The following is a 21,695-nucleotide window of genomic DNA, read 5'->3' as shown; positions in this document are numbered from 1 at the left end:
TGTGCACGAGGCCCTGGGTTCAATCCCCAGTACCTCCATTAAAAAAAAAATTAAGTGAGTAAAAGCTAATTACACTCCCCCCCAAAAGAGTCCCCCAAAAAAGTTACATGGTGGCTTCTGCCATATGCTATTAGTCCAAACAGTTACAAGCCTGCCCGGATTCAAGAGGAGGAGACAGAAATCCTCACCTCCCAAAAGTCCTCTCAAGAGGATTGTTAAAGAATCTACAGATTAGTTTTAAAACTATCACAATACACGCTTATTTTAGCACTTATCAGATGATGATGGCGATAATGATTATGATGATGATTTGTCCACATATTTGCCCCAACATACAGGATGGCTTCAAGAGTGTAGACTATGTTTTCTTCATCATCTACCATTTATTGAACACCTACTATGTACCAGGCACTGACATTTACCTGTAGCTTTTCTAAACCTTGAAACAACCCTGAAAGATAGATGCTGAAGCTCAAGGCAGTCAAGTACTTTGTACAAGACCAAATGGTGAAGTCAGAATTCAGATTTGTTCCGTCTGTCTCCAAAACCGATTATCCTTGCTTAGCCTCTATGCATGCTTGGCAATTAGACAGACCAGTGGAGATTCAGGACAACCACACAATTAAAAAACTTTCCATGGGTCATCCTCATACTCCCAGGAGTTCCCTAGCAGAATCACTTTCCCCTTTGGACCCTTCTGAACTGAGAGAGGACACATGTCTGTGCCCCTGCAGCTTGGCAGGTCTGCCCAAGCCCTGTAGGCATGAACCGTCCTGTAGATGTCCTCACAGATCTGCTCCATCAAATCTTGTCTCTTTTCTCAAATATTTTCTCTAAAAGAAATTGTAAACTGTGCTCAGTAGCACTTCACTCTCAAGCATATAGTACCTGTCAGAAACCCCCCTGGGTGTTCAGGAAATACTCATAAAAGTGGAAGTGGAGCCCCGTGTGCCTGGGGACCTGCTGGGCCGGAAGCAGCCCTCTGCATGATGTGCCCCACATCTAACAGCAAGAGTGGAGGCTGAGAGGACTCTAGCTGAGCTGAGAGTCTCCCCATAGGCTTTCCAAATTGTCATTCACATTTATCACCATTACCAGGCCCGCTGCTCCCCTCAACCTACCCTGCATCTTCCTACTACACGTGGGACTCTTCTCCACTCTTCCCTGTTTTGGGCTGAGACCTTGACCCATGGCAGTGGGGAGGGAGCCTCTTACAGCTCACCTGGTCCAACCCCATCACTTCCTAGATAAGCAGGCTGAGGCCGAAAGGGCCTGGTCCCACATCACTCGGCTAGTACATGGCTGCATCCACTGCCTCAAACACCAGTATATTTCAGTGGAAGCCAAACAGAAGAGGGATTTAAAAGAAGAGGAAAGAAGAACCTGAACTCCTCGGAGAGCCACTGCAACGGCTTTTCTCATTAGGCCATATTGATGTCTTCTTGCCCTGCCATCTTAATTAGGACTTATTTTCAAGGCCAGCATAATCAATAGGCTGATAATCATAATTAGGAAGTCTGGCAAAGTCATCTTCTTGGGGTTTTTTTTAATTGTGGTGAAATACATGTAACATAAAACCATTTTAATGTGTACAGTTCAGTCATGTTAGAAAACATTCATGTTGTGCAACCAATGACCAGAACCTTTTCACCTTGCAAAACTGAAACTCTGTTGAAACAGCAATTCCTCATCCTCCCCTCCCCCATTCCCTGGAAACCAGCATTCCACTATTTATGTGATTTGAATTTCTATGAATTCGGCTACTCTAGGTACCTCATGTAAGTGGAATCATACAGTATATCTTTTTTGTGACTGGCTTGTTTCACTTAGCATAATGTCCACATGTTGCAGCATGTGTCATAACTTCTTTCCTTTTTAAGGTTGAATAATATTCTATTGTATGTATAGACCACACTTTGTTTATCCCTTCATCTGTTGATGGAAACGTGGGTTGCGTCCACTTTTTGGCTGTTGTGAATAATGCTGCAGTGAACATAGGTATACAAATATCTCTTCCAAACCTTGCTTTCAGTTATGTTGGACATATACCCATAAGTGAATATCTGAATCTTGTGGTAATTATATTTTTAATTTTTTGAGGAACCACCATACTGTTTTCCATAATGAATGCATCATTTTACATTCCCATCAACAGTGTACAGTGTTCCAGTTTCTTCTCCACATCTTATCAACACTTGCTATTTTCCATTTTTCTAATAGTAACCATTCTAAATCACTCATCATCTTACATATTTCAGTCATGTTCATTCAGAGTCAAGTGAAAGCTAATACACACAAAAATGGCTGGAACATAGTAGGTACCCATTGAATAGTATTTCTTCTTGTTATTCTTTATCCTTCTTCTTTGCCTATCTTCCAGCTTTCCTTCTTCCCTGGATTTCTCCCAATTTTGTGGTTCTGAGAAGGTCGGATGCCAGCATGAGAGTCTTAGAAAAGAACTAACGACTAAAAATGTAAAGAGATTCTTGACTCGTAGCCAAAGCAAGTGACCTTGATCTTTTCACAGGAGACTCTACCTCCTCTCCAGATTTCTTTGCCTATCAAACTGAATAACATGGAAGCTCTCACTTTTCCTCCAAGGAAACCGTAATTCATCTCGACTCTGACTGGAAGTGGCCCTTCCACTGAACACTGATAGCTTGGGGCCTGGTACCAGCTTCCCTCATAGTTTTGAGCCTGGAATGGATAGTACTTTCTGACAGCCTCTCAGCCTCTCACCAGTGGTTTACAGAGTACTTTTCCATAACTGCCTGCTTTGACCCCAGCAGCCTCTGATAGAGATGGGATTTGTCCCACCCAGGAGATAAACTCTGAATTCTGATATTCAAGCCCCATCTTGTTCCCCTGTGCCTGGACCCTGTCTTAGCACCTACCTGGTACATCTCTCCCCTAAAAATATTTTACCAGCATTGGAGGGGCTAGAATCCAATCCGGAATCCCAGGCAGCCTTGCTCTTCTCCCCTCCAGGGTTCCTGAGACTGCTGGGGCCTCTATCTCCAGCCTGCTGCTTGCATTCTCCCTCTGGTGCTCCCCTGGCCTGCAGTCCTCCATCCTCCCTCTGGTTACTCCTGGGGCTTCTAACATGGCCTTTTCCGCCTGGTGGATCTAGCATGTTGATTAAGAGCATGGGCTTCAGAATCAGGTAGAGGTAAAATCCTGCCTTTATAACTTTGGGAATGTATTTATAAATCCTTGGGTCCCAGTTTCCTTCTCAGTAAAATGGGGATAATAACTACTTCACAGAGTTGCGGTAAGGTCTAAATAAAATAATGCATATAAAGCCTTTAATATGGTCCCTAGAAGACGATAAGCGGGGAGGGCGGTAGTTATTCTTATTGTGGTTGATGTGTGCATCAGCTCCCAATGGCTGTCTTAACACTTCCTCAAGCAGCCATCCCTTCCACCATGGCTTCCATGGAGGGAATGCAGGCAAGATGACCTCCCATCTGTCTTCAGGAAGCTGAATCTACTTAACTGCCTTCGGTGGAGGTGCCTTGTGAGGCCACTCCCCATAATAAGCACTTCTGTCTCTACTCCTGTGGTCTGAGTGATTCCTACTCGCATTTGCTCTCCTTTCCAAGCAGCCTTCTCCACTGCACAATCTGCATATTCCTCCAGTGTTCTCAGTGGTAGCTGTAATTTGTTTGTGATTAGCATTAATTCTCCAAGGTGTGATTGAGATTGTTCATTGTTTACTGAACAAACAAGAGGAGAAAATGACATAGTATATGGGAAGCTGTGGTGCATTATGGTTAAATGTCACTGCTTTTCAGGAAGATTAATGGTAAATGTGCACAGAGGTCATTTATAAAATTAAAAATAAAATTATTGCTGTGTCTTTTCAGCAAAGCAATGAAGATAAATGTCGCATAGAGAAACCTTGGGGAAAAGACCATGCAACAAAATCAAGGGGTATTGAGTCTACAAAAGAGATAAGAAATTTTTTAATTTCTTCTGAGAGCTCAACCGCGAAAATGCAAAACTCACTGCTTTCCTGCTGGTGGCCTACGAGAGTCCTTGTGGTTTTTCTTAAGTTTATATGGAGATTAAGTTTGTCTGAGGAGTTGGGATTTTGAAACAAGCCCTCAGTGGCTCTGCCATGTCAGCTGGCAGCCATAGTTTCATCCTAGCACCATCCTGGATGTCCCCTCTCTCTCAGCTTCACTTTAGGCCATCAGCTTGTCCTGTCAAGGTCACTTCCACCATGAAACTCATATCACTCACCTCCCTCCGACTCCACTGTCACTAGGCTCAGGCAGGTTGCCTTCATCACTTGCTGGGCCGCTTGCAACGACCTACAAACTGGGTTTCCCACTTCTATCGCCCCTCTAGTCCATTCTTCCTAAATCACTTAGAATGATCTTTTTAAAAGTGAATCAAGTTATCTTCGGTCTCTTGTCTAAACTCCTTAAACAAAATCTACATCCCTTCCCACAGCCTGCAAGATCCTGCCTGATTGGGCCTCTGCCTCTCTCCCTCCCCAGCCACTCTTCATGGCCCTCCTGACCCTCTGTGACCCTCCTGAGCCACACTGGTCTTTGCTCTGTTTCTAGATCATTAGCATCCTTTCCCACCCCGGCAATGCAGTTCCTGCTCCTCTACAGCCTTTTCACATGGCTGACTTCTCTTATTCTTCAGTATCAGCTCAAATACCACCTCTCTGGAGAGGCTCATGTGGCCACCTATCAAATTAGGTCACCCATGTTACCCTCTGTTCACCACTCTAACCCCAGGCTCTTAGTAGAAGCTCTAAACATAGTTGTTCAATAGTCCAAAGATTGAATGGGATTTGTCGGGGTGGTGGAGATGTGTTGTGTGTGGAATTTCTACAATGTAACCTAAAGTAATTAGCAGTTTCCAGAATCCATAGACATTCTACCTCACCCCATTCTTTTACTTAAACTTGGTGATCTATTTTGCACTCCTTCAACATCCATTCATTAGCATTTTCTATGTACCAGGCACTCTCCAGGAAATAAAATAAGTAAGACAGACCCCCTGCCTCGAAGAATTTAAAATTTAGTGGGAGAAGCCAGCAGTGCAGACATAATTGCCCGATGAGGGAGATAAGTACACAGTTAAAGGTGTACAGTGATCTTCAGAGCACCCCAGAGGGAGGCACACGTCTTTCGTCAAGAAAGAAGAACAAGCACTCGGGGAAAGAGACATCTGAGTTGGGAGGAATTGCTCAGATGAAGAAGATGATTCTAGACAACGCAGTCGAGTTACACAAAGGCGTAGTCATGACTGCAGTCAAGAAACTGCAAGTCATGGTCTTTAGCTAAAGATGCACAGGAACACAGGGATGCTGGGGAAGTGGGCAGTGCCAGGTGTGCAAATTTGGACTGAATGCTGTGGAAACTAGCAAAGGTTTAGGATTAGGACCCAAAGGGAGCTGAGCTCAGAAGGCTAATTCTGGTGGTGGGGTGACTTCACAGACAAATAATCTTGATAATTCATCATTGCAATTACCCTCATAGCTATTATTTGTGTTGTAAATTACTATTGGGTTTGTTTCTGCGATTGTTTTGCTGAAAGGTCTGGCCCTGTAGATTTTCACCTCTACTACGAGATGTGAGGGATCCCCTAAATTTGGCCTGTCCAACCCCGCCATTGACCGCTTCCCACCCACCCTCCACAGCCAATTCTCCCAAACTCCTTGGAATATTCTCTGAAGTTAGCTCATAAGAACCCCACATATAGTTTTATGTAGACAATGTCATTTGATCCTCACAAAAATCCTGTAAATTAGATAGCATCCCTGATTTACAGAGGAGAAAAGCCTGTGAACTGTGTCAGAGTTCACATCGCCAGCAAGTAGAAGAGCAGACTGGAACCTAGGATTATTTACCCTGCACCTTAGTGAGGGTCTCTCAACACAAACCGAACAGAGTGGTGCCTTGGGCCTGCTGGAGTAGTAAGAGGAATGGAATCGAGGCAGGAGGGGAACTCTGAGAATCCTGGACTAAGGAAGGAATCGTCACCATGAGGGCAGTGGGTGGTGCTGGAAGGCTTGGGATTCTTCCAAGGGGAGAAGGAATTGAAGACCCATGAATTTCCCTCACACTAGAGATTCCCAGATTTCGGTGCAGCCAGTTGTCACCAAGGGAGCTTGTGGAGCATACTGGACCCAGAGTCCCACCCCCAGAGATTCTGATTCTGTAGGTCTGCAGGGGACCCCGGAAGCAGCCTGACTCCCAAGCTCCCGTGTGGCTTTGATGTAGAGGGTCTGTGGACACACCATCAAGGCAACAGCCTAAGCCTGTGGTAAATGTGAGTGGCTGGCTGTGGAGAGTCTGCAAACCAGGAAACTGAGGCCCAGAGGAGTGACTTGCTCATGGCCCCACAGGCCTAGTGGCAAGGCCAGGCCTCAAACAGTTCTCCTGACTCCCAACACACAGCGCTTTCTCACCTAGTCCGCTTGGCCCTCCATAGCTAGGCTCTCTCCTCACTGAATTACATTTTGAGTAGGAATCCAAGATGCCAGTTCTTTAACGAGGTTGTCCACACTACAATTTACGAGGCCCAAAGCCCTCAGCAGGACTGGTCTCTGTCAGGCTTAATTTACACAGTTCTCAGGCCTTCCAACACCCCCATTAACGTCAGCACAGCGGCGGCGGCTGTTAGCCTGTGCGCGCTGTTTGACTGCGTCCTCGTCGTGTCACCATTCATTTTCATGTCTCTAGGCTTGTTTACCCTTGAGCACCTGATTCTCCTTGTCCCAGGAAACAGTAAGTTTCCACTGGCAAGTGGGAGCCTGGCCCAGCCTCTGGGCTCCAGCCCCACTCCTGACCTCCCCACGCTCTAGAAGCCAGCCAGCCCCACCTGTCATCTCTTCTCTTTAATTTAAGAACAAGACCCCCTTCTCACTGATGCAGCACTCCATTTTTCCACCTTTACGAGTGTCATCAGTTAGGCAAGAGCAAGCATGTGGGAGATGGCCCGAAAGCTGATACAAATGTGCCTTTTTTTAATGCCACATAAATCACCTTAATTAAAAATTAATTAAGTGCCCTAAAATTTGACATTCGTTTAAAAAAGAAATTTGAGTTAGGAGAGCTGTGTAGATTTTGTAGCATCAAATCTCTAAGACACGATTGAAGGAGAGGGTGTGGGTTTCTGTTTGGAATACACAATTAGGGAGAAGGAATCATTCCCAGTGAGTGAACCCAGTAAGTCACCCATGGTGTCCAACAGCGGTTCATATAACCTGACCCGGGCCATACATGTCTTGGGTGCCAGTCTGAACTGATTTCTACCACACCCAGAGAGGAGATAAATGGGCAAACAAATGTGGTATGCTTTTTCCAGAGAGATATTCCAGGATGCAAATGACAGATGACTGAGGTGGGAAAAGCCAACACTGAGGCAACCAAGGGAAGCTTGCCGGGTGAGTGACTTGACAGCAGGTTCCAGGGGAGTCATTAAATGGTCGGCATTAATAAAGATGGTACGAACTGTAGCAAATCAACTCTGCAAACAGCCAGCAACAACCACTGCTCAGCTCCAGAATCAGGATGTCAAAGATGGAAGGGGTTTGGAGATTGGACTTGAGGCTACCCCCTCATTGTACCAGGGGGAAGTGGGAAACTATGGAGGTAAAAGACTCACCAAAGACACATAGGTGCTCAGAAGCAGATCCTCCAGGCCTCCAAGGAAGTGGTTCTCAACCACATGCTTGTGAGAATCACCCGGGGAGCTTTTAAAACTACCAGTGCCGAGGGCCTGTCCTCCATACAGGTTTCATTGGTCCAGTTGGGGACTGAACATCAGCAATATTTCTAACTTCCCAGATGACTCCAGGGGCAGTCAGGGTGTGCTCCGGCGGGCTAGCTAATCCAAGTCATGGGAGAGGAACTCCACCTGGGAGTTTTCCTGTGGTTTACTAGCCGTGAGACCTCAGGCCAAGCACCTAGCAAGTAACTGGTTGCATTTTGTAGTGCCTTACTGTTTAGAAAGCATTTCTCTCTACATTATTTAATCTCTTTAATCCTCAGCCTTAATGGTTAATCAAATAAGAATAATAATAACTTCTGCCAATTTTTTATAAGGTTCAAACAGGGAAGGATTAAGAAAGCACATTGTGAACTGTTAAAATGCTATACAGAGGTGAGGAATGATGACACTTTACTAGCCCCAGTGACTTACATTGTTACTCTGGGAAGAACCGCCTTTTCAAAGTTAATAAATAAATTTCCATAGAGAAGACACTTAAAAACAAAAGATCCCCAAGCACCAGCTCTCCCCAGAGTGGCTTGATCTTAGCTCTCCCTAATCTTTCCGTGGTTAGGGCATTTGGTGTGCCAGCGGTTTCCAGGAGTCATGGGCACTCATGACCAGAAGATATCGGGAAGTGCCAGCAGGAAGTGGCTCTTCATGTCCGAGCCCCTCCCCTTCCTCGCTGCAGTGGAGCAGGCTATAACCATCCAGGGCTCAGGCTACCCTACTCCACAAGCCAGAACAATCATTTCACAACCACAGAAAGGATGCTCTTTAGGAAACTCAGGCCCTTGATTAAAACCATGCACCAAGGGTGTTTTCCTCCCTGGAATTTATGGGCCCCATAAAAAAAAAAAAGAACTTGAGAAGACAGAGCGGTTGTTTTTTGTTGCGCCTCATTAGTTTTGAGTTTGGGCTGGCAGTAGAGATCAGAGTACCAGGCATCTATCTAGCTGAATCTCTCGCAAGCATAACGTTCCCCGTGGTGTGAAGGAGGCTGTGCCAGGACCCTGGACGTCTCCAGCCGGGGAAAGGAGATCGGGAGGAGTTGGTAGAAGGAGATGGTTTCTCTGGGCTGTGGCTGTGCAGCAGAGAGGTCTTGGGGATCGAGCTGGGGCATCCAGAGGGTGAAAGCAGCACTCCCCTCCCACGACTGGACCCCTCCTTTGTCCAGATTTGTGAGTGAAGAGCAGGGGTACTGACTCCCTGCCCCTTCGTACCCTTTATCACTATTCCTGAGGACACCCATCACTGGCGGGGGGGAGGGGGGTTACCCCACAGACAGACACAGTACAAAGGATAGAGAACAAGATGTGAACATGTGGAATTTCCACCAGTCTCTCAGCAACCCAGGTAACCACTCTGAACCTTTGTATTCTCAGCTATAATGATAGCTTCCACAGATACCCTCAGTGCAGTGCAGGTCCCAAACGCTGAGGTGGGGAGATCGTAGACTCATGAAGATGAGGAGCCTTGACCCCTCCCTTCAAGTCCCTTATGGTTTGAGAAGGAAGACAAGCATACAAACAGCTAGTTACAACATAACAGCTAAATGCCCACCACGTTAAATGCAAAAGGAAGAAGTAATGTGCTGTAGAAGCCCAAGTGAAAGGACAGTTCATGGAGGGGGAAGGAATGGGAGAATCCATGAAAATGTCACAGATGAGGGGGTGAGGTCTGCATTCCCATGCTGAAAGGAGTTGGTGGTGGAAGGTGTTCCCTAACGAGTCGGCAACCTCAGTAGTGAGATAGCAGCTCAGAGGCTACGAAGGGCGACCCACACATTACCTACCGACCCACGTGGAACAGGCTCTCCAAAGCACAGGAGAAAAAGGAAATCACCAAGGAAAATATGGATAGGTTTGGATTATGTGCAAATTTTAAACTCCTAGATATCAAGAAGCATTGTAAACAGAATGGAAATACACATAAAATACTGGGGAAAATGTCAAGCATGTATGTAGTAAATAGTTTCACATTCTTATTAGTAACCTCATACAATTCAGTGGGAGGACATGAAGAACCTAATGGACGCACTGGCAAAAGGAAGTAGGCAGTTCCCTAAAAGTCAGAGTCAGCATGACTCTCGCTGCTGTCATCACATCGGCTTCTCACTCTGACTTTCTTGCTGTCCTTTTATGGGAACCCTTCTGATTACATTGGGCCCACCAAGATAATCAGGATAACCTCCCATCTAAAGATCCTTAACTCAATCACCCCAGTAAAGTCTCTTTCACCACAGGTTTGGGGGATTAGGATATTGGTCTTGGAGGGGTCCGTTATTCAACCAGCCATAGACAGGTCACCTACTGCACAGGCTTTTCGTGAACCCTCCTGGGGACCAGGTACTAAGTAGTGCTGGGAACACCAGGAGGCTCAAGCAACTTGGTGAAGAAGATGGGAACGTACACACATGTTCTAGCACCAGGCTGCGTAGAACCAACGCCAGATGGGTCTGGAGCGCAGAGTTCATGGGGAGAAACAGAGAGAGGTGAGACCGGAAAGGAAATCTGGGCCCAGATCACAAGGACCTTTCAGAGCAGGTGAAAGAGTTTCGACATGATTGTCTGGAGGAAGCAGGCCCTGTGATTCCCATGCCCAGGAGTCACCGAGAGCACCCAGCCAGGCTGGCGGCCGGTCCTGCAGTGCTGGGTGGCCATCGGCCGTCAGCTGACAAGTTGAGCCTTGTCTGGACAGCCCTGGGACGAGGGCCCAGGGCCACCTGTAGCACGCCCCTTTGATGAGATGGAGAGGGAAGCTTTACAGTCTGACAGTCTTGGTCTGAATCCCATTTATCAGCTATGTGACCTTAGGCAAGACACTTAGCCCCTCTGACTCCATTTCCCCACTTAGGAAATGGGCATCGTTAAGACTTGCCTAGCTTCTTTACAGAGCCGGATGTGCTGAGGTGCACAGAAGGATTCTAGAAGTAAACAGGCTGGACTTGATGTTAGTTTCAGTGCTGTTTGGAACCAGAAAATAATGAAATTTTAGATGTTAAAGATCATCTAACATGGAGAGACCCACATCACAATCAGCTGGGAGGTTTTATTAAAATTAAACTTAATAAAGGGGAATCTAATTTTACAGCCAGAGTTGGAGAATCCCACCCCCTACGTGAGGCCCAGAGAAGCTGTGGGACTCGGCCAAGTAAGGGTCCTGGTTAATCCTCTCTACCACCCAGCTGAGCTTTGAGGTGGGTCAGATGGGGGTGGAGAGACTGTTGAGGCACCAGCTACAATGAGGACAGAGCTAGGAAAGAGGACAAAGTACAAGGCAACTAGACTTGGGTGTCAACCCAAGTGGGCCTGGCCTGCTCATCTCCACAGGGACCAGAGGCCCCCCACCATCCCACACCAAGGTTGGGTGGCAGCAGGCACAGTCAGAAATAGCAACCAGGCCCTTGCTAGGTAGACCCCAGGCAAGTCACCCATTCACTGGCAGGCTAGGCCAGGCCAGCTGAAGCCTGGCTCTCTGAGGGCACAGGTTGATTAAGTATCATAACTCATTGCTCTTGATACGAAAGGAAATATCTGCTAGCATGTTTGTTTTAAACTGTCGCCTCTCCCTTCCTCCACTGGATTATTTCAGAACTGGACAAGACCTTGGAAATACCATCAAAACCCCTCCTTTTACTGATGGGGAGACAGGAGCCAGAAGGAGAAGGGACAGGGTCAGCGTCACACAGACAGTCGTGGAGGAGCCGGTCCAGGGCCCAGGGCCTGGCTCTCATGGTGTTCTGTCAGTCCACAACAGAAAGTGCTGCGGGTTTTAGTCACTCCATTGGTGAGATCTGGGGTCAAGAACGTGGGGACCACATGCTGGGCCAGATATGCCTGTTGGTACCCCAAATTTGACATTAAGGGGAGAGCTGTCTGTGTGCAGATGAGACCCCACCTGTATGCTGCCCACCTGGCACGCTAAAGCTATGGTTGGGACCCCAAAGTGGCTCTAACCTCAGACCACTCTACTACTCCCATCATGGCCAGTGGGCTGGGGGGTTAGGGCTTTGACTTCCTTTCAGCCTCCTGGTGTTGACCCTATTTGGGGCCAGATTAAAATCACTGGTGATGTCTCAAACCTTGGAATGTGAATGGCAGGGGTTGGGGAGATCCTTTCCTTGAAGCCTTCCCACTGGGACACCCAAGCTGACCAGGGGTGTGTGTCTCTATGTGCTCTCCAGGAACGTCCCCTGGCTCCAAGATGGCCTTGCAGAGCTCCTTCACATGCTGGAACGGGACAGTCCTCCAGCTCGGGCAGGCCTGTGACTTCCACCGGGACTGTGCCCAGGGAGAAGATGAGGGCCAGCTGTGCAGTGAGTAGATGGGGCTGCCCCGCCCCTCCATGCTCATATGCCCCTCCTGCCCCCCACAGCCCACCCAAGGCACATGAGCTTGAATAACCCCCATAAGTCCAATGCCACTTGCGTCCTCTCAGTGGCAACTTTTAAAAAGCTACATAGTCTTCAAAAGACAGAGCTAAGACCTGCGGTCTAGAAACAACGTATAAATTAAGAACCAAGCAAGATCGTGTAAGTCACGCTCTCGGTGTCCTCATGCATAGAGAGAACGTGCAGGCTAAAGCCCAACTCTCACATGACATGAGAACGCCCCAACTCTACGCCCGGACCACTCTCATTTTTAGGCCTTTCTTTCATCCGCCACCTGCCTCTTTCTCTTTCATCCTCCCCTCCTTCTATGTGCCCCAGCTCCAGCCATCTCAAACCACTTCTCAGCTCCCTCCCACCTCTCTGGCTTTGATCAGCTTATCCTTTGCCCAGAGTACCCTTTTCCTCCTTGAGTCATACCTGCTCTTTTAAAACTCAGCTCAAGAGTCAATTCTTCTGGGAAGCCTCTTCTGACCATTTCCCACAAGTACAGTTGGTTCTTCTTCCTCTGGACCCCTTCAAATGGTGCATCTATCCATCTGCCACGACATTCATTATTTTTAACAGCTTTTTAGAGATATAATTTATACACCATGAAATTCACTCATTTAAAGTGTATGATTTAGTGTATTTAGTAGAGTCACAGGGCTGTGCAACTGTCACCATGATCTAATTTTAGAACATTTTTATCACTCCAGATAGAAACACCTAGCAGTCTCCAACCCCTCCTCTCCCCCTCCCCCTCACCACTACTAGCCCCAGTAACCACTAGTCTACTTCCTGTTTCTATAGATGTGCTTCCTCTGGGCATTTCATATAAATGGAATCATATACTATGTGGTCTTTTTGTGATAAGCTTCTTTCACTTAGCATAATGTTTTCAAGGTCCATCCATGTTGTAGCATATATCAGTACTTCATTCCTTTTTATTGCCAAATAATATTTTACTGCATGGAGATACCACATTTTGCTTATCCATTCATTAATTGCTGGGCATTTGAGTTGTTTCCACTTTTTGTCTATTATGAAGAATGCTGCTGTGGCCATTCATGTACAAGTTTTTGTGTGGACAGATATTTTCATTTCTCTTGGAAATGAAATTTGCTACCTAGGAGTAGAATTGCTTGTTCGTATGGTAACTTTATATTTAACATTGTGAGGGACATTCAATCTGTTTTCCAAAATGGCTACACCATCTTCTATTCCCACCAGTAATGTGTGAGGGTTCCAGTTCTCCACATCTTCCTCAGCACTTACTATTACCTGTCTTTTTATGTTAGCAGTCCTAGTGGGCGTGCATCCGTTGCCTCTCATGGAGGTGGCCTCCCTGTCTCTCTCCCTCAGTGCGGGCAGGTTGGGTCTGGTATTCTTCCCCACACCAACATCTCGGATGATTCCTGGCGCAGCATAGGTGCTCACTGACTTTTTGTTGATTAATATGGATAAATGATTCGGGAAACCTGGGCTCCCTAGAGGAAAGCATTGCTGAGGTATCTCTAGTAGCTAGGGGCAGAGTTAGGCTCCCAGCTCAGTGCTCATACCACTTGAAGACAGTGTCCTCAGCAACTGCCTAGCTAGGAGTAAACACTCCAGAGGTTTTTACATCTTTCCCAAACACTTATAGAACACATGTCATGTGAGCTAGAAAGTGCACTAGATCCTGGAGCAGAGATGAGTAACATAGCACCTGTCCTCGAAGTGCTGAAAATCCAACACAGGAGTGGGAGGGAAACAATGCAGTCGCAGCCGGGAAAGGATGCAGCAGCCTGGGGTGCTGTGCGGCCCGGACACTGGAGCAAATGCCCCTCCCCTCACATACACTGGCCCCAAGACGCTGTGACCTGCCAAATTGCTTTAAAAAGTTAACAGTGTCCTCCAGGTCATTTGGAGGACAGATTTTTCCCTTGAGGGGAGAAAGGTTTTACATATTTCCTTTTAAATGAAACAATAAAGAAATCCATTTTTCAATTAGAAAAACTTCCTTTTTGTACAAAACTTTGCAGTGAAGTGTTCCAAATGATGGAATTGTGGTGGTTTAGATAAAACTCAGTAAAGATTTGCAGGTAAGCCCTTTGCTTATTGAATGCTCCTGGCTTTCTCACGGAGCTCTCACTGCACACATGGGCCTTGAAGAAGCCAGGCCTGCCCATGTGCCCCAGGCAGAAACCTGTATGTGTCTCTGTAGTTATTTGTCTCTGCAGTATTTCCAGCTGTGCCTCTGAGCTGTGTAATTTTGCTTCAGCCTTTTTAAAGTTTTTGATACCCACTTCCTAGCTGGGACACAGGTCAGGCAGTCTATGCCCTGATTTACAATTGGGAAAATGAAAGCACAGAGAAGGTAATTGATTTGTTCAGGGTCACACAGCATGTCAGGAAGACAGCCATGATTAGACTTTGAGCCATGTGGGATCCAGCCCATCACTGTGGGCTCAGGGCACTTTCCCACCATTTTGGGGCTTGCAATTAATGGATTTTCAAGGCCAACTCCAAGCTTGAGGGCAGCCTGATTCCCATAAGGAGGGCAGGCACCTGGGGCCCAGAAGCCTTTTCAGCCATACTTTAAAGCTGATCTGACCAGTTCTCATAATGACAGCTCCACCCTGGAGAACACCCGCACTGAACTCTTTGCTACAGAAATCAGTTGATAGAAATTCAATTAAAAGGATTCCGATCTTTTTGCCACTCTGATCTTGGCAGTACTTTCAGCAAATAATCATTTTCCTTTTTTGTGTGCCCCTTTCTCTCTGGCATTTTTGCTGTTTTCACTACCACACTGGCTGCTGTTGATTTTGGAAACCATCCCCATGAAGATAACAGCAGTAGTAACAGTAACAGCTAACATTTATTGGGCATTTTCTAGATGCCAGGAGCTGCTCTAAACGCTCTTCATGTATTAGCTTGTTGTACCCTGACAGCAATCCTGTGTGATGCTTTTCTACCCATCGTGCAGACGAGGAACCTGGAGTCCATGATCAGACTGTGAGCCATGGCCTGAGCAGTGATTCAGACCCAGTATAACTCCAGAGCCCACACTCTGAACCACTGCAAGCCAAACTCATTTGTTTTATGAGTTTCCAGAAGTTTCCAGCACAGCTTAGCTAATGTACCACCCCCAGGATTAAGGGTCCAGGAAAAGGCAGGGAAGGTCCAAGGCTCTGCCACCGTCTTTCTAGGGGAACTCAGATCATTCATGCCCACCATCTAGGCCTCACTCTCTTCACCTGTAGTATGAGTTGGAATGTGATGCCTGCTGCTGTGTTGATGTCTGTGATGCATTAAGGACAATGCTCTTGACCTCATCTGGTCCTTCCCAGGTGGTCTGGAACCTCTTAGAACATTTTCTCTGAGCAGTGGTCACTTTAAGCCTGTGGGGATGTCCTGGTCTTCCAAGGAACCCCCATGAGGGTCACTAACCTTGAGCCAGGGTATTCAACCAAGTCCTGCGATGGTTGAAATTTAGATGGAAAAGTAGGTTATATCCTGCCAACTCCCAGGCTCAACTCTCCACACTTTCCCCAGAAGGAATTCCACATATACACACTAGAGCTTCATTCAGATGATCAGACTCAACCTTGAGGAGCATTTCTGGATGAGGAGGGAACTTGGGACAGAGGTGGCGCTGCCCTTGTCCTTCTGCATCCAATCATGCATGTGTCCGTTCACACCCTGTCCTCCAAACCCACACACCACCAACCACCCACCTTCCCTCTTTCTAATTAAATGTGCCGATCCACGTTTACATCCCAGGATGCTGAAACCCATTGAAAGGTGCCTTCAGGGTTCCCTGAGTATCCTGAGCAATGGCCTTGATGGCATGCGGTGCACTGGGAAAGGGTCAGGTGGCCCCACTTCATCCCTTGGATGGGTCACTGACTCACCAGGTACCGCAGGCAGCTCGCTTCCCCTCCACGTACTCAAAAATCTTGTCTATTTGGTGGGGATACTCTCCCTGTCAGGCAAAAACACTTTTTTAAAGTTTATTTCTTTATTGTAAAGTAAAACATGTTGGTTGTAAAATATTTGGAAAATCAAAAAAAGTACACGGGAGAAAATAACTATTGCCCATAATCCTTCCTCTCAGACATTCAGAGATAACCGTTATATTTTGATGTATTTCTTCTAGCATTTTTCCCATGACTCTATATTTTCAAGGAAATGTATAACACATATTTATCAAAAATGCTAACAGAGTTGTCACACAGGAAGGAAAAGAAGCAGTGTCATTTGGCCTGGAGTTTATACTTGGCAGTTCCTGCAGCTGCTGCTGAGGTCACATCTCCATGACTCGACCAATTTGTCTCTCTTAGAGTGGAATCAGGTGTCATAATTGCCAAATGTTGTGGGATTGATTGACCCACACACGGCCGATTTGGCCATCCAGCCAACGAAATAACTGGCTGCAGCCCAAGAAGAGGGTGGGTTAGAGCAGTGCTTCTCAGACGGCAAAGTGCACAGGAGTCACCCGGAGGGCATTAAAAATGCAGATTCTGATTCAGTAGAGCGTGGAGTGGGGTGCCTAGGGGGAAGAGATTCTATACTTCTAACAGTTTCACATTGTGATGCAAATATGGCTGGTCCCTGGACCACACTTTAACTGGCAAAAGGTTAGGGGACTGAACCCACTCCCATTCCATTCAGCAAATAAGTATTGAGGTCCGACAATGTGCCAAGCACTGAGTAGGTGCTTGGGCTGGATGAACCGAGAAAGCGATGATCAAAGACTGTTGCCAGGGCCAGCACTGTGCTCAGCAGTGGTCCCAGCAGCAATTTCCCCAACCCAGCGTGATCCGCTAATGGGTCTGTACTGGCGCCCACCCCACAGACTTCCTCAGGACTGGCTTCTTGCTGAGCACATGCCCTCATGCACTTAAAGTAGTGGAAGTCCTCTCAGCACCCCGCCCACCCTTCAAGGTTTTAATTGTCACATAAATTGCTGGTTGACCTAACTATTTTGCCTACCTCATCTCCTTTACTCAATCAACCAAAAACAAAGGGGCTTCCAATCCCAGCTCACCCTGGATCCTCTGCCAAGTTAGGATAAGGATAAGCTTCCAGAAGGAGAGAATGCCAAGGGTTCTTCTTATTCCTGTCCCAGTGGAAGGTATAGGCATTTCTAGAGAGACAGCTAGGGACCTGTCTCTGCCCCATAGGGCAGTGTTGGCTGTTTCAGCCCATCCCTAATGAATTCCCCTGTCCCAGGTATGAATGACAATTAATAATGCCACCACCACTCTGTATTTGCTCAATTCTGTTTACAAAATGTTTCCACACTCTCTCCCTTACCTTGTCCTGGAACAGCCCTGTGAAATATATGCTAGTATTACCCCACTTTACAGATGAGGGAGCTGAGGCTCTGGGGAAGGGAATGACTTGCCTGAGGTCACACTATAGCAAGCGGTGAGGCTGTGAGTAGGGTCCAGGTGTCCAGATTCCAGTTCTGATGAGGTACCAACACCCATAAGTCAGGCTGAGTCAGTCCTCTGCCTCCAGCTCCTAAAAGGGTAAGGACGTAGGGATACGGTGTGCAGGACCCTGCTCAGTCCTGCCTCCTTCTTCTACTGGGAGCCCATCGCCTACTGGAATCTTCCACCATAGTCGGGGGTTTAAAACAGATGTGTGAAGGACACTTCATGGAAGGTCACTTCCAGCTACCAGTTAGTTTTTGCAAAAGAATTGAATGTAAGGTCCCTTGAGGGGGGCATGAAAAATAAAACAAAAAGATCTCCTTAGCTTTTGGATTTTTAATCAGAGGAACATGTGGGGCTTGGGTGGGGGATGATTTTTTCAGGGGGGTATAAATGGGAAGAGATGCTCAAAGTCAGTGACAGCCTGTTTTAATTTATAATTCTGCCTCTGTGTGAAATGCACATAGAATCAGGGGGAGATGAGTAATAATTCACTAAGGTGCTGTCACAGCCAGGGAGCGTTAGGGCCCTCTTTGTCAGCCTGCTGTTGCCAAGAAGGCTGAGACAGGAAGGACACAGAGAGCAGTGGTCCAGCTGGAGAGTGCCTTTCCCCCTGCAGGGAGACAGCCCCCCTAGCAGGGGCTGTTGGGCACTATCAGGATAGCCTGGAACGTCCCACTAGTGCCTCCGAGCTGAGAGCTTTCCCTGCAGCCATTCTCCACATAAGCTGGAGAGAGTGAGCTGTCTCTAACTCTCTTCCCCTGCCCTCCTCCCTCTGTGGGCCGGGGGAAATATATGGTCTATGGAGCTGACTGTGGCCTCTTTAATGGGACCTGAGGTCAGGCTGATGTAGAGAAAAGCATAACTGGGCCCTTTATGCTGAGCTAACAGATGATGATATAAAGAGGCCCCAGGGCCTGCATTTGCTTGGTCAGGATAGGCTAGGTTATGCTGCAGGAATAAACTACCCCCAGATTTCAGTGGTTTAACGTAACGTTTAAAGTACCTATCCCCTGAGGGTTGCTCTGAGAGGGGCCTCTGCCCCACAGGATCTCTCAGGGTCCCTGCTGGCAGACGTGCCACCGTCGCACAGCAGTGCCCCCGGGGAGAGCTCTCCTTGGCAGCTTCAACAGGGGAAGAGAGAGACTGAAAATTACACCAGGACTTTTCCCAGTCTCAATCCAGAGGAAACACGCATCACTTCTAGTCACGTTTCATTGGCCAGAGCCAGCTTCACTTAACCGCAAGGGGTTTGGGAAATAAAGGAGAGCAGGTGGACAGCTTTGAACAATACGTGTATCTGCAGACAAGGGTGATTTGAGGGATCTAAACCAGCTCCCAGCCAACACTACCACTGCCACCACCACATTCTTAGTGTGCCAACCATTAGAAATGTATTTCAATGAGTTACACATTAGCTTTTCTAGGGTCATGTTCATGGTGAGTCTGTATAAAGAGCACAGAATTTAGAAGCAGAAGAGCTGAGTTCAAATCCCAGCTGAGTTACATGTTGGCTGTGTGACCTTGGTCAGGCTGCTTAACATCTCTGAGCCTCTGCCTTGTCATGTATAAAACTGGGTTAACAGTAGCCGTGCTATGGAGCTGTTGTTGTTATTGTTATTTTCTGAAGAGCAGGAGAGTAAACCAGCATGTGTACAAGTTAGGGACTGGGCTTCTCTTCACCAGGAGCATCATTAGGAGGGTTGGCTGGGGAGCTGTTATTAATGAGGATAACTGGTCATGCCTAGCCAGTTTTACTTGATGTTGGCATATTCTGCCTTTAGCAGTCCTGGAAATGACCGTGCCTTTCTGCTCTCCCTGCAGGTAAGCTCCCTGCTGGTTTTTACTGCAATTTTGAGGATGGCTTCTGCGGCTGGACACAAAACTCATTGTTACCCCACACGCCTCAGTGGCAAGTCAAGACCCTAAAGGATGCCCAGTTCTGGGACCACCAAGGTACTGCCCTCTCTTCCCTTCCCCTGGTGCCCACCTGGCCAGACAAGAGACTGGGGACATCACCCCAGAGTCGCTGGACCTCCCCCCACCTGCCTTGGGGTGCTCCCACACGGCTGGCTCTTCAGACCTTCCTGGGCATTAGAATGATTAAATCAAGCCAAGGCTGATGTCACCTTTTGATCCTTAAAATGAGAACTTTGATGAAGGATCTTTCTTAGATAAAAGACAAGAATAACAGCAGCAATAGTAACAGTCTGTCCATTCAGTGGACGTTTATTGAAGCTTACTCAGTGTCAGGCACAGGACTCATTGCCAGGTAAGGAAAACCATAGCCCTCTTTATGACTGGGGAGGCTGAGGCTCAGGGAAGCCTTGTGTCATCTGCCCTGGGTTGTGCCCTGGGTTGTGCCCTGGGAACCTTGCAGCATATCTGGTTCGTTCCCTGCCGCCCAGCCTCCCCAGCTATACCCCCCACCCTTCTGTATTTACCTGCTGCTTTTTATGGAGCCAGAGACCCTCATACCAAAATTCCTGTCTTTCCAAGCAAAGATCATACATCCTACAGATTCCTTTAATTGCAGAGCCCTGCAGTTCTGTCCTCGGTCCCCAGAGCTAGCTGCATCTAGTGATTTGGCTTTTGGCCCCTTTAGAAAGGAGGCTGAGTTGTTGCAGCCACGGGGGAGTTCTGCCGGGCCTCCCCCAGAGACAGAGGCTCCTGCTTCTCCTCCTGGCGTCCTCACCACATGGCATCCTCTGTGCCGCATCTGTAGGAGCAGAGAAGAGAACCAGGAGCTCCAAGCTAGACGTGATCTTCCCGCCTCTGCTCTCAGTCTGATAGTCCCCGACAGCACCCAGAGCTAACAGATGACCAGCCTTGCTGAATACCTCCAGTGACAGGGCTCTCAGTGCCCCATTTAACAGCTCAGAGTCACTCACCAGGGTGTGGCTTATCTCCTTAGCTGGAGATAAGCCACACCCGCTCTGTAAGTTCTATTCATTGATCGTGATTTCTGGCTCCTGGAGCCCCACAGAACTAAACTTCATCCTCTCCCCAAGAGGCAGCCCTTCAGATATTTGAGTACAACCGTTGTGAACTACCCACCACAAAAGGCCCTTTCTCTCCTTGGTCACATTACCCCAGCTCTTTGAATTTTCCTCAAGGTTGGGAAGCGTGCTTTCTAAGATTTCTGGCCTGTCCTAGTTACTCTGCTCTGGGCCTGTCTGAATGTGTTACTTGGAAGTAACTCAATAAAGACTTAGCTAAGAGATAGAAAGAAGATATGAATGACTAAAGTCCTGTTTGGCATTCTTTGAGGCCCCTAAAAGTTGTGGGCTCACTCTGGCCCCATCTCCATAGCACCTACTGTCTGCAGGATACCCCACAGCTCCTGGAGGTTTACAGGTGCATCTTCCCACCACCGCAGGGGCTGGGGGCTCATGTTCCACCAGGTTTTCAGGCAGCTCAGTGCCTGAAACAATAAATGAGTCTTCCTGGTCAGGGCACAGAGCACAGGATAACCTAGCTCCAGAGCAGGGAGAAGAGAGTGAAAGTTCAGAAACCATTGGAGGGCAAAGCACTGGCATGACTGGAAATGGGGAGAGATGGGCCCCAGGGAGCCCAGCATGCTTCAGGCTGCTCCGAGACCATGGGCTGAAGCTGGTGACCTTGGGAGATCAGGGCTTGCAGTAACCCAGATGTATGGCATTGGGACATCACAGGATATGGAATGAAGACCTTGGCGTGAGCCAGGTTTTGTAGGCAATGATAAGTAGTCTGTCTTATCCATTGAAGGCAGCAGAAACCAGTGTCCTCAGAGATTTTCCAAGGCTAGAGAGGAATGGTGCAGGGCCCATTAACTCTGCACCCCAAGGCCCTTCAGGGCACGAGGATGGTACGTTTTTGACCCTTTTCCTCTCCACCAGGCCACGCCCTGTCGCTCGGCACCACTGACACCCCCACTTCTGAAAGTGCTGCGGCGACCAGTGCTACGTTCCCTGCGCCTCTGAAGAACTCTCCATGCGAGGCAAGTCTGTGTCCCTCTAGTTCTCTGCCCTCTCCTCACACCTCAGACCCTGGGCGCTTCCAGGGGGACCCACACAGATGAGCAAAGTAGCCTGATGGCCGGACAGCTTGTTCTCCTGTGGGAGGACAAGAGGGCCATTTGTGCCATCTTCTAGACAGAGAGTAGCCATCAACGTGGTGAAGTC

General features: G+C 47.7%; 1 protein-coding gene across 1 annotated transcript in view; it reads left to right on the top strand.

Moving 5' to 3' along the window:
• The window catches only part of ALK (ALK receptor tyrosine kinase), a 678,275-nt gene that overhangs the window by 531,212 nt on the left and 125,368 nt on the right, over window positions 1-21,695 (top strand). The window contains exons 6-8 of the mRNA XM_074341849.1: window positions 11,924-12,055; window positions 19,357-19,488; window positions 21,411-21,511. Of these exons, the coding sequence (XP_074197950.1) occupies window positions 11,924-12,055; window positions 19,357-19,488; window positions 21,411-21,511 (365 nt within the window). The remainder of the gene's footprint in view (window positions 1-11,923; window positions 12,056-19,356; window positions 19,489-21,410; window positions 21,512-21,695) is intronic.

Source organism: Camelus bactrianus, chromosome 15 (assembly GCF_048773025.1).
Source record: "Camelus bactrianus isolate YW-2024 breed Bactrian camel chromosome 15, ASM4877302v1, whole genome shotgun sequence".
Taxonomy (NCBI): domain Eukaryota; kingdom Metazoa; phylum Chordata; class Mammalia; order Artiodactyla; family Camelidae; genus Camelus; species Camelus bactrianus.
The sequence above is the reverse complement of the archived record's forward strand: the minus strand, read 5'-3'. Positions and strand labels throughout refer to the sequence as shown.